General features: G+C 42.3%; 1 protein-coding gene across 2 annotated transcripts in view; it reads left to right on the top strand.

The window, feature by feature from the left end:
• Positions 1–13,008, top strand: part of LOC134204920 (beta-alanyl-bioamine nonribosomal peptide synthetase ebony) — a 112,977-nt gene extending 99,969 nt beyond the window's left edge. For both annotated transcript variants that reach the window (XM_062679729.1, XM_062679739.1), the window contains exons 3-7: positions 526–987; positions 10,379–11,437; positions 11,492–11,897; positions 11,963–12,226; positions 12,289–13,008. In XM_062679729.1, coding sequence (XP_062535713.1) covers positions 526–987; positions 10,379–11,437; positions 11,492–11,897; positions 11,963–12,226; positions 12,289–12,622 — 2,525 coding nt within the window. In that variant the 3' untranslated portion in view covers positions 12,623–13,008. The remainder of the gene's footprint in view (positions 1–525; positions 988–10,378; positions 11,438–11,491; positions 11,898–11,962; positions 12,227–12,288) is intronic.
• The last annotated feature ends 703 nt before the right edge of the window (positions 13,009–13,711 follow it).

The following is a 13,711-nucleotide window of genomic DNA, read 5'->3' as shown; positions in this document are numbered from 1 at the left end:
TTTCGTCCCCAGACCATCTCTCGGAATGAAGAGATCAGCTCTATCTTTGGATAGATTTGACTTGTATCCGTTGATTATTATCAGCTAGTTTCAAGTTTGTCAAATGAATATTCCAAATAGAAGATGGATATCAAGTCAATAAACTATTCCACACAGCTTTTTCTAGTTCAGCACTCTGAATGACAACATAAACATATTTAACTATAAAACAGCGATCCGTGATTGCCCCCTACGGAGGCAATGACTTTGGTGCCGTTAACGATCAAAACAAAAGTTGCGCAACGAACGGCTTAATGTATTTTATAGCAGCAAACACGCAGCTTGCGTGTTATGTTCAGGAAACTATTTCTTCCATTTAGTCGGTTAGCGGCTCACTTTCGTCGGCCTTGAACTAGAGCTACGCGATGACGGTCACTGCCGATGCTCTCCAATTAGGTTCCTCGCTTGCTGCAACAGCTCAGCGCATTGAAGTCCTTTGATTAGCTTTCATAATAAAAAACGACTGTTATTTTACTTCCATTGCAGACGACATCCAAGGGCCCACCAAGATCAATTACAACGTTCTGAACTCGACGGCAAACCGCCTGGCTACGACATCCATCGGGTTGATCGCCAACCGTCACAAATCAAAACCGAACCGCGACGGAGATTACATCATTGCGGTGTGCATGCAGCCGAGCGACCGGCTGGTGAAAACGTTGCTGGCGATTTGGAAAGCCGGTGCCGCCTATCTTCCGCTGGATCCCACCTTTCCGCCGAATCGTATCGAACACATTCTGAACGAGGCCCAACCGGTGCTGGTCATCCACGAGGACTACGAAAACGTGGCCGTGTTTGGCAGCACTCCAGCAGTTTCCTATAATGATTTGTGGAAAAAGGCTTGCGATATGAGCAATGCCAACATTCTTCCGGAGCAGATGCTGGGCGCTGGTCGGAACGAGTTGGCTTTGGTGCTGTATACCTCTGGAAGCACCGGTGTTCCGAAAGGTAAGAATGTTGTTTTATCGCTTTTTCATATATTTTTTAAATTTTTCATTAAAACATAATTATTCGTTTGGCATAAAGTCTTTTGGCATAATGGTCGTTTGGCATAATGGTCATTTGGCATAATAGTTGTATAATAATCAATTTCGGGAATAATGCAACATATGTACGCTTAAAAAAAAATTGCTTTTACATCATAAGGGAGATGCTGTTTTTAAATATTTTTTTAATTAAAGAATGTATTAGAAAATCACATCTCGAAGACATTGGTAGCCTCCATTAAATATCTATCACAACTGCTTTTTGGCACCTACCATCGTTTTGCCTCTGGGGCAGTCACAAGATCGCTCTCGATCAAAGAAGTATACGCTTTCTTGTTCAATATGGTTTCAGATATGATTCAAAAATGATTCCTATTTCAGTTAATGCATTTGTTCGGTTTAGAGCAAAAGAAGGTATGATTGCTTCTTTCAAAGAATGCATTTCCCTGGCAGAAGACAAGAGAGGATATAATTCCATTTTTAGGGAAGGGTCATTTGGCCAAAAGCCATTTGGCCGAATGAGTCATTTGGCCGAAAGGGTCATTAGGCCGAAGATGTTATTTGGCCGAAAAGGTTATTTGGCCGAAAGAGTTGTTTGGACGAAAAAGTCGTTTGGCCGAATGGATCGTTTGGCCGGAAGGATCACTTGGCCGAAAGGGTCTTTTGGCCGAAAGAGTCATTAGGCCGAAAGGGTCATTTGGATTTTTACTTTTGACAGCGAGAAGTGGTAAATGAAGAGTGAGAAGTGAGACGTCTCACTCCTCATTTCTCACTTCTCACTATAAAAAAGGGGCGCAAAGTGAGTAGTGGGACATCTCTCTTCTCATTCCTCATTTCTCACTTTTTAATAAACTATTCGGCTAAATGACCCTTTCGACCAAACGACCCTTTCGGCCAAACAACCCTTTCGGCCAAACGACCCTTTCGGCCAAATGACCCATTCGGCAAAACGACCCTTTCAGCCAAATGACCCTTTCGACCCAATGACCCTCTCGACCAAACAACCCTTTCAGCCAAATGACCCATTCGGCCAAATGACTGATCCCTTTTGAAAAGACGCATTTCCTCAACAGAAGTCAAAAGAGGATATAATTTCTTCTTTCATTTTGGGCATTTGCTCGGCTTATGTCAAGGAGAGATATGATCCCTCCAAGGAAGATATAATCCCATCCCAAGCAGCACTTAAGTTACATACAACTCACAGTAACTCATATACGACCAACTTCAGTTACAATTAAGTTGCTAGTCATTTGACAACTTGTGCTGCTTGGGTTTTTTGAAAGGATGCATTTACCCGGTAGAAGGCAAGCGAGAATTTGACATTTGTTGGTTTGGCAAGGGGAGATATGATCCTTTCTTTGAAAGGATGCATATACTTGGCAAGAAGGCAAGATATGAAATGATTCCTTCTTTCAATTCATGCATTTGCTCAGTTTAAGGCAAGGGAAGTATGATCTCTTGTTTGAAAGGATGCATTTCCCCGGTAGGAAGAAACAGAGGACAGACATTTGCTCGGTTTAAGGAAAGGGCAAATGTGATCATTTTTTATAAAGTCAGATGTTTAAGGCAAAAGGGGAAATGATCTTTTGTTGCACTAAATTTATATGCAAGAGAGAGGTTTCCTTCTTCTTCCAATTTGGGCATTTGTTTGGTTCAAGGCAAGTGGAGATATAATCCTTTCTTTAAAAGGATCCATTTATTCTGCTCAAGGCAAGGAGGGTTATGATTCTGTTGGAGAAGTTGATAGTCTTCCGACTAGATAAATGGGCTCAATCGAATCGTTTGTTGTCAGATACACAAGTTGGTTTCTATTTTGCTTCCGTGTTGAGTGAGGGGCACTTGAAAACACGAGTGAAATTAGTTTTTGATTCCGACAGGCTTGTCCCTTAACAGCGTAAGCTGTTTGGTTTAAGGCAAGGGGAGATACGTTCCTTTCTTTAAAAGGATGCATGTGTTCGGCAGAAGGCAAGAGAAGATATCCTAACAAACATTGGAAGGTGAGAAAAAGCTTATTCCATTCAAAATAAGCTTCTTCAACTAAAATACTAGCTTATTCAACTAGAATTGTTTGTTGGGATTCCTTCTCTCAGTACAGACATTTGCTCGGTTTTCGGTTTAAGTAACAACCGGGGCACGTTTTGCAACAGATCCAATCAATTTATTTGTTTCGCGGATGACATGTACATTGTCAGCTGAATATTTGCAAAGGTGGCAGAACTGTACACCCGCCTGAAACGTGAAACAACAAAAGTTGGACTGGTGGTGAATGCTGCGAAGACAAATTACATGCTTGTGGACGAAACCGGGCGCGATAGGGCCCGCCTGGGAAACAGTGTTACGATAGACGGGGATACCTTCGAGGCGGTCGAGGAAATCGTTCACCTTGAATCCTTGCCAACGGCTGATAACAATGTTAGTCGTGAAATAAGGTACACCGGGGCAAGTTGAAACGGTTTTTTCAAAGTTGAACTTTGAAGTGCTGTATGAAAATTACCCTTAAAAATATTTTGAATCCGTTTTCGTTGTTTGCTAGTTCGGGCCAAAGATTACACATAAAAAATAAGCAATCTCACCAAATTTGTTTAAAAATATTTTGTATTTTGAAATTATTTTTTTATATGCTTCGTTTCAACTTGCCCCGCACATCGGGGCAAGTTAAAACACCGCAATATGTACAGATATAAACTAATATTGCCGTATTAAAACAAAATACAAACAACATATATGACATATATATACATATATATGTACTCAGTGTACTGATGTCAGGATGGCTATACAACAATTCCACAAATTGAACTTTCAGAGGTAAAGTTCTGGAGAATCAAACTACGCACTACGCTGATTGATTACCTCCTGCTGGTGACCACTCGGGTTACTTTTCAGGATGGTGTATTATTTGGTACACTTGAATTGTGCGCTTGATAATTCGGTTGTGACTTCGTCATAAATTCACATTAATTATCCTGCATATCACTTTCCTAGTTTATATTTTCGAAGAGATTTAGAGGTTGGCTCATCTTTCAGCGTATCACTCATAAACTATTAGGTGCGATAATGAGGGGCTGGAGAAGTGAAAAGGGAATCAACGAAATGGTTTCATGCTTCATGTTTTATTTTTTAAGAGCTCACTACGATAAAAACTAGATTAAGAATCTCAAAATTAGAACATGCACTAAACATGCCACCTGTTCATTCTATTCTTTAGTGGAGATTGTAGGAGGGTTGCATTTATGAATAAAAAAGGGAGAGATGAAAATTTATGAATTTATTTTCAGAATTGTGTTTTGTTTTTAAAAATTAAAAATTTATGTTCTCTTGGATGTTTGTACTGACCATGTTGAGTTTTGAAATAAAATATTACTTTTAATTGCGACGGTGACGTCTTGAATCGTTGTTTCAACTTGCCCCGCATCGCGCATTTCTATTTGCCCCGATGGGTTGGGGAAACGGAGCAATTTTAACTAAAAAAAATTCAAAAATTAAAACGGGTCTTCCATCGATTTTTATAATCATTATGCTTATTTAGCATTGAGTGATTACCCACCGTGAAAATTTGATGAATAAACTTTTCCAAGTGGTATTTTGAGACCTATCTCATTGGCATACCAAAAAGTTGGATTTTGCAAAGGACGGAAAGTAAACAATGGGAGCGATTTTAGTAATTGCAATCTTCCTGGAATGACCGTCAGAAGGTGCATTTAGGGAAGTAGTTTGATGAAAAAAATAATCAGAGCATTCAATCATTTCCGGTCTAAATTAACGCTTCCGTTTCAACTTACCCCGCATTTCAACTTGCCCCGGTGTACCTTACGAAGGCGCATCATCTGTGGATTCGGTCCTACTACGGGCTCCAGAAGAAATTGCGGTAAAAAAAGATTCACCACCGCACCAAATGTGTCATGTACAAAACGCTGATAAGGGCGGATATGAAGTCAGATACTTGCTCGGTTTAATGCAGGGGGGATATGATCCTTTATTTCACACAATCAATTTGCCCGGCAGAAGACAAGAGAGAGGATATGATCCCTTCTTTCAATTTGGGCATTTGCTTAATTTAACCACAGAAAACAGATTTTGAGGCTGGCATCCGATACGTGTGAAAACATCGGCAACCGTTAATTCAAATTTATTTTAAATTGGGACCGCGTTCGGCAATCGATTGGAGATGGCGCAAGGATCATTTGTTATGGAAAATGCACCCCGAAGGCGGCAGTCAAATTCATTGGCTGCGTTCGACGGTTGCTAATTAGCTGCGTTCGTATGTACTTCCGCAATCAGTTGAGTAGATGGCAGTAGTGGATCAACGTATATCAATTCAAAATTTTACACAGGATTTTCAATAAAATTTGTTCTAGCCTAAATATCTGTTATCTGTGGTATAACCCTTCCCGGACGGATGGGTGATATATGCCCATTTTCCTGGCAGCAGGAAGCGAGAGAATATGAATCTCCCTTTTAATTAAGATATTTGTTTGTGAAGATATGTCCCTTCTTTGAAATAACGCATTTTCTCGGCAGGAGGCAAGAGAGGATATGGTTCCTTCTTTCAATACAGGCATGATCCCTTTTTTCAAGTCAGATATTTGCCCGGTTTAGGGCAGGGAAAAACATGATCCCTTATTTCAAAGAATCTTTTTGTCCGGAAGAAGACAATAGAAAGGATATGATTCCTTCTTTCAATTCGGGCATTTACTTGATTAAGGAAAGCGCAGATATGATCTTTTCTTTCAAATAATGCATTTACCCGGTAGAAGGATTTTTGTATGTTTAACTGTTTAACTGTTTTAGAAGAGCGCAAAAATATATATATTTTTTAAATACTTTTCATAATGCATGTGAGAATAGGAATCTTTTCCCTAATAAAAGGTAAAAACGCACTATGGGCAAGTTTTCTTGCTAGTTGGCATGGTAAATAAAAAATCAATGTAAATTTATCTTGCAAATGTGTCAACATTTAAAATGATCCCGTTTTGACAGAAACCTTATCTGTTTTTATTTTGCTGCGTCGTATACAATCATGCGCCCAATTACCTCAACAAATGTTATTAATCAATCACACAGCTCTAATAAGAATTATGCCAAACGTGGTACAATCGTTTTTCCAAAAATGCTGACCGAAATGGATGAATAATGCGAGCACTGGAAAAATCTAGTTATGGTGTAGTAAACTATTATTATTTATCATTATTTATTTAGTCCAAGGCCGGAGTGGCCTGAGCAGTACATATTTAACAATCGTCTCATTCAGATCGGTTGCTGCACGTCACCACTGGTATCAGGCCACTGGGCCGGAGGCCGTTTATCCGAAGACCATTAGGCCGAAGGTCATTAAACCTTCCTTCTTTCATCTTCCTCCTTCTATAGTCTTTCTTACATCTTTTATCTTTTTTTGTTCCTCCTTCAAACTTCTGTTTTCCTTTATCTATCTATATTTTTCTCCGTTTGACTTTTTTCATAATCTTTTTTCAATTTTTATTTTTCCTCCATCATTTTGACGTAGAACTACGTCTGTCTTTTCTATATTGGGGTACACTTTACGATTGCAAAAAATCGAAAAACGTCACGAAAATATGATAGACTTTGACTGTTAATATCTCAGCCGTTTCTCGGTGGATTTTCAATTTAATTGGACCATTCGATTAAGGAAGAGTCAACGCTTCATACCCAATGTACACTGAAGTCGCTTTTTACGCGGTTATTTTTACTGGAATCGCTTTTTATACGATTTTTTTCACTTAAATCTTGGGATTTCTGTGGTTCATTCAGACATATTTTGGAAATTCGCGGTTTTTCACGTTGTTCTAATTTACGCGGTCCATATCCTCCGCGTAAAAACCGGCTTCAGTGTGTTACATTATTTATGTATGATAATATTTACTATTGAAAACTTGCATTTAGCATTCGGTTTCGTTGAATCAGTGAATGTGACAAAGTCAATGGACACACTATGCCCAGAGTGTCGAGAATGTTTGCCACTCGAAAACATCCTAGATCAAATCAAGAATCTATCTCGCAATCTCTGGATTCTGCGCCTTTGTTCGCAAGGCTAACAGGAAACTTCAAGCCAGCATAGACGTCAAATTAATGCAACTTCCAAGGCTTTTAGCTGGTGCAGTTCGTTTCTGCTACGCGCGTTTTCTCTCGAAAGCTTGGGGGCGTTTGACGGCAACTTCTCGCTTACGTCTATTGATGCCAGCAGTGGATGCGTTCTGTGAAACTTCGGATCGTTTTTGCTGATTCCTAGGTGTCTACCGGAGTTAACGCATAGCCCGACGGAACTCAGAATATTCAGGAATGGAACAGGAAATGGAACAAACTTTTCAATGCCGGAATGTAAGCAAACGCTTAGATAAAGCCCGAGAGCATGGAACTATTGAGGAATTAGCCCGGCAAGTCGCCGAGCTAACCGCGACTATCAAGCAGTTGAAAACTGATCTGCCAAAAAAAGATGAGTTAATTGTGAGTCTACAGTCTGTTCACCCTGCCACCACCACCATTTCTCAGTCCTCCACCGGAACACCGACCTGCACCGATCCCAGCCCCAATCCAGATGTTAAACAGAAAGTCGCTAGTTGGATCCAAACACACAACCCAGGAAAAATACCCACCACCAATGCAAATAAGAATAAAAATAATAACAAAAAGATCGCAAGAAAAACTACTGCCAACAATGAATTATCATCTGACGGTGAAGCTATGTCCATCAGCTCGCTTAGCTCCAAACGGGTATTCATCATATCTCCCACCGACTCCAGTAATGACTCCGCCGGTTCACCAAACGCGGCTAAAAGCTCCGCGGAACCGACCTTATAAAACAACTAAGGTCGCTCAGTCCCAGTTACCAGATTCCAGTTGAAAAACACATACCACTTACACTCCCACCGAAAAACAATGAAAGAAATAAAAGAATCAAGGAAATGACTGAGCCAAACATTACCCCACGCCAACACCCAACCATCCAACTCAACAACATCGCAGAAGAGAACGTTGCTGCTGGTAGCCGAGGCGCCGGTCGACCAGAAGTTATAATCCAACTGGAACGACCGGGTCGACCCCGACACCGGAAGAACGAAGATGACCAGTGGCTGAAAATCCCAGGCCGCCAACAGGAAAAAGCCCGCTTTCGTAGCACCTCTGTCAGTATATTCCAAAAAAAACATCTAGACCCGGGCCGGCCGTGCAGAAACTCAGCACCCTCACCTCTGCCAGTGGTGGACCAACAACTGGGACCTGCGCTCGGTGGAGCCCTGCCGGGGATTACCGACAGCCTGTGTACGCACGATGATACTCTCCGCCATCCGATAGATAATGGCAAGACTGTTTTTGCTATCCAATGGAACATCAATGGATTCTTCCATAACCTTCCAGACCTGGAGATGCTGGTACACAAGTACCAGCCAGCTGTACTCGCATTGCAAGAAATTCACAGCGTCACTCCAGCGACCATGGATACGAAAAACCCGGATCCAACATTTACCACTCGGTAGCTATCGGTACATGTACAAAACTTGCCGTCACACAAATTGGAATCAACTCAGACCTACCAATTGTCGCCGTCCGAATTTCGTGGCCATCACCAATTTCTGTAGTTTCTTGGTACCTCCCAAACGGAAAAATCAACAACCTACAAAGCCAGCTGAGGGCGGCGTTGACCCAAATTTTACATCCAATGCTTGTACTTGGAGATGTTAATGGACATCATCAAGCATTGGGCAGCCGACGCAATAATGCAAGAGGATCCACCATCATCAGCCTAGCCAGCGAATTTGATTTAACTGTGCTGAACGATGGTTCTACAACATTTTTCCGCGATCAATCCGATACGGCAATCGATGCCTCTCTGTGCTCGGCCCCTGTCACTAACCGTCTACTCTGGTCCATGAACTGTGACCACATGGGAAGCAATCACGCACCTATAGTGCTGGAGCTCAGAAATATAGTCGCTCCGAAAACCAGCCGTCGCCCTCGGTGGCTGTATAATGAAGCCAACTGGACAAACTTTCGTGAGTTGAACAAAGAACTGGAACATGAACCATCCTTGCGCATAGAGGATTCCTCGGGCTTGATCCACAACGCAGCCGCTGACACAATTCCAAGAACTACACCAAACCCGGGCCGTCGAGCCTTGTACTGGTGGAGCGACCAAACATGAATAGCGGTAAAAGCCCGAAGAAAAGCGCTCAGGGTTCATAACAGAGCAAAAAAAAACCTTCTCAAAAAAACATCCGGAGAGGATACGCGCAATGGAAGTTTACAGAACTGCTCGTGATGAATGCCGCCAAATTATTCGATGTGCAAAGGTGATGGACGGAGTTCTTAGATGAAATCAATAATTATCTTTGAAATCTAGAAAAGATTGAATAGTATTCAAGGTAAAAGGCGAGCTAATGGAATGAGCCTAAAACTGAACGGCGTTACAATCAGGGATCAAAACACCATCGCCGATTCCCTCGTGGACCATTTCTTATCTATCTCATCCTTTCAACGTTATCCGGTCACATTCCTGAAGTGCCATCCTTCACCAGAACTGGTAATTCATTGTTTCAAAGTTCCTCCGGACCTGAGACAAACTTTTAACAGGCCTTTCCTAATCCATGAGCTAAATTTCGCACTGCAGAAGGCACAGGGGAAATGGGCGGGTCCCGATGAAATCGGTTACCTCATGCTCAAAAATCTCTCACCCAGTGGAAAATCAACATTACTCCAAGGTTCCAACAGAGAATGGACAATGGCCGCAACACTCCCCGAAAGCTGGAAACACAGTTACGTGATTCCCATTCCCAAGAACACCGGCTATACTAACGACGTTGGTGATTATCGGCCATTTTCATTGACGAGCTGCATGGCAAAGGTGAAGGAAAGGATGTTGAACCGCAGGTTGATGGAATTTCTAATGGATAAGCAACGGCTACAAAGCAAGACCATGCTGAGGGTGGCTGGGTTCGATTTCCGGTGCTGGTCTAGGCAATTTTCGGATTGGAAATTGTCTCGATTTCCGCGGGCATAAAAGTATCATCGTGCTAGCCTCATGATATACGAATGCAAAAATGGTAACCTGGCTTAGAAACCTCGCAGTTAATAATTGTGGAAGTGCTTAATGAACACTAAGCTGCGAGGCGACTCTGTCCCAGTATGGTGATGTAATGTCAATAAGAAGAATAAGAAGAAGAGACTGACATGAGCCTATGCACCAAGCAGAATGGAAAGAACATAATTTTCTCATCACTTCACCCTGACAATAACTAAGTACAATTGATTGTTATAAAAATAATAATTTTAATATAATTCAATATAAAACTTTCGTATTCAAAACTCACCAATAATAATTTTTTGTTTTTTTTTTTTTGCAGGTGTCCGACTCAACCATGCCACCATTCTCAACCGGCTTCAATGGCAATGGAATCGATTCCCCTATTCGAAAACGGAAAAGGTCGGTGTGTTCAAAACGGCTCTGACCTTTGTCGATTCCGTCACCGAAATCTGGGGCCCATTGCTGAACGGAATGGCCATCGTTATCGTACCCAAGAAAATAACCAACAACCCAGAGCGACTCGTTGAGCTACTCGAAGAGTACAAAATCGAGCGTCTGGTTCTGGTACCAACCCTGTTGCGTTCATTGCTTCTCTATCTGCCACTGCAGAAGAAGAAGCTCCTGTACAATCTTCGCGTGTGGGTTTGCTCTGGAGAGCCTCTACAGTTATTGCTTGCCAAAGAATTCTTCGACTATTTCGAGGAAGGAGTTCATCAGCTGTGTAACTTCTACGGGTCAACTGAGGTCATGGGAGATGTCACATACTTCGTATGCGAGTCCAAGAAACAGCTCAGCAACTACGAGAAAGTTCCCATTGGATATCCACTGGATAACACAGTTATATACATACTGAATCCAGAACTTCAACCTGTTAAACCCGGCGACATTGGAGAATTGTTCGTTTCCGGGCTGAACCTAGCCCAGGGCTATGTCAACGGTCGTGATCCCCATAGATTCATCGACAATCCACTGGCTGTTGATCCAACATATTCGAGACTCTACTCCACGGGGGATTTCGCCTCTGCCACCAAGGGGTGCGTCTACTACGAAGGTCGCACTGATTCCCAGATTAAAATCCGTGGCCATCGTGTGGATCTCTCCGAGGTGGAGAAGAATCTCCTGTCGCTCCCTGGAGTGGACAAAGGTATTGTGCTGTGTTACCACGCTGGTGATATTGATCAGGCAATACTTGGCTTCATCACTGTTGAGAAGGGTTCCACACTGCAAACGGGACTACAGATTGAGGGTGCTCTTGAAAGCAAACTACCGCACTACATGATCCCACAGGTCATTATTCTGGACAGCATTCCACTCCTGGTGAATGGAAAAATTGATCGACAGAGTTTGCTGAAAATGTATGAGAACACAAACAACAATGGTAAGTTGGTTTACGATGGTTGTCAGCCACTGCTCTAAATTCTTCATATTCTAGATGATGCCACCATCGAGATCGAATATGATTACACAGGCGTTCCGGAATTCAAAATGGCCATGGCCAAGGATCTCTTCACCACTGTTGGCCAGGTCATTGGGCGCTCCACGCGTGCGAAAATTTCGCTGCAAAGCAACTTCTACGAACTGGGCGGCAATTCCTTGAACTCGATCATCACGGTAACCCAACTCTGCCAGAAAGGTCACGCTATAAGCATTACCAGTTTCATTGGTGCAGAAAATCTGGCTGAAGTTTTGGAGACAATGTACAAAAATCATCAGCATATTATTGCACACGAAGAAAATGAAGAGGGAGGATCTGCGATTAATCGAGAATTTGAATTTGAGTACAAAATGCATCTATCAGCGCATCCTCTTGCTGATGAACACAAAGAAGACGCTATCAAGTATAATTCCTTTTCGTAAATACAACAATGTATTCTTCAAGTTGGTAAACCTTTTTTCCTTCCAGCATTCTGACGTACAGTTTCTACGAAAAAGCTGATCTGGAGCGATGGATTAAACCCCTGATTCACGAGAAAGATTACCGGGATATTCTGGAAGATATTTGGGAAGTTCTGATTGAGAAAGAGCTTAGTTTCATGATCAAGGACGAAAGCGGAAAATCTGTTGGTGTTTCACTGAACTTCGATGCTCACGACGAGCCGGAACCGGAGGTAACCAACAACTTGGTCATAATTTTCGAATTCCTGGAATACGTTGAGAAGCCTATTCGGTAAGCGGTGTGATCAATTTTATAGAATTCAATACTAATTAACTTTCTTTGCAAACTTGTAGAGAACAGAAACTCCCCCAGGGTAAGAACCAAATACTGCACTCGTTCATGATGGGCACCTGTGCAGAACTATCCGCTCAGGAAAACATCGAGGCTATGCACTTCATGGAAAGCGAAGTCCTCAAGATCGCCTACCGACGGAACTTCACGGGTATTCTGACGACCAATACCAGCCCGTTAACCCAGCAGCTCGGGTCTAACGTGTACAAGTACGAAACCATGCTGGAGTACCCGATCAATCAGTACGTCTACAGCGATGGTAGCCGACCTTTTGGAAAGGCAGCGGACGATCAGCGAGTGCTTGTACACTGGAAGAACATCCGAAAACAGCACTGAGCTGCCCCAAGAACAGTTGGGCGGTTATTACAATTACCGCTAGCGTATTTGGCACCGTATTCATCGTTGTATTAAGTATCTAATCGAGCTACACGTTAGGTTAAGAAACTCTGCAAGAGCATGTCGAAATGTAACCAATCGTAGATGTTGATAGCAAATGTAGTCTGTAAGGAAATGCACCGAGTGCGATGCAAGCGTATTTAACACGAGTTGCAGCACTGAGTGTGTGAGTGATATATTGTTAGGATAATCATACAAACAAGGTGATCTAAGACAAGCGAGAAAGGTAACTATGAGAGGATTTAGATTTTGTAAGATATTTGTTTCCGAGTTGGGAATAAAACACGATATTTATGACAATAAAAGAAGATTTTTACTTATCTGTACCTCATTGATTAGTCCCTAATCCAATATCCTTTTCTGATAATTCCAATCAATTTAGAATCGAATTTAACTTCACGAAAACTGTATTTGATTTTTCAGTAATTCATTACTACTGTCATGTTACTGTTATGCTTCGCTACCACGAATATGTGTGCGGCTTGTAACATTAAGCTTTCACGGATTTAATCTCCAACACCGCCAGTTTCCATAGCCTCTGAATCTTTCCGTCCTCGGTTCTCAGAGAACCCTTAATCATCACTATCACAATTCCTCGCCTCTAAGACTTTATATTCTTCCCATGTCTCAATGTCTCAAAAGGCCAAAATTCTCTCCGCTTCGAACCAGGGGCATGTGAACAGAATGTGCTCAGCCGTTTCTGTCACGTCTGAACATCGCGGATAGGCGGGAGAAGCCGCATGTCCGAACCTGTGCAGATACCACCTGAAACATCCATGGCCTGATAGGAACTGGGTTGAGCCGAGGTTTAGCTCTCCATGAAGTCTGCTAATTCAGGACGACACCCCCAAAAACATCCCAAAAGAATTACATTTTTTTAGACTAGTCGATGGATCCACCTGCCTTTACTTCAGTTATCCTACTCACTCTGCCGTTTGGCTACCGTTGCTGCCTTGATATTCTTTCGGGCAGTGCCGGTTCCCCTGAGGACGTAGCAACAAGTTTGCGATCTCCGCCCAGCCGGCACTA

Source organism: Armigeres subalbatus, chromosome 1 (genome assembly GCF_024139115.2).
Source record: "Armigeres subalbatus isolate Guangzhou_Male chromosome 1, GZ_Asu_2, whole genome shotgun sequence".
In the NCBI taxonomy this organism is placed as follows: domain Eukaryota; kingdom Metazoa; phylum Arthropoda; class Insecta; order Diptera; family Culicidae; genus Armigeres; species Armigeres subalbatus.
This window is presented reverse-complemented; position numbering and strand designations above follow the sequence as displayed.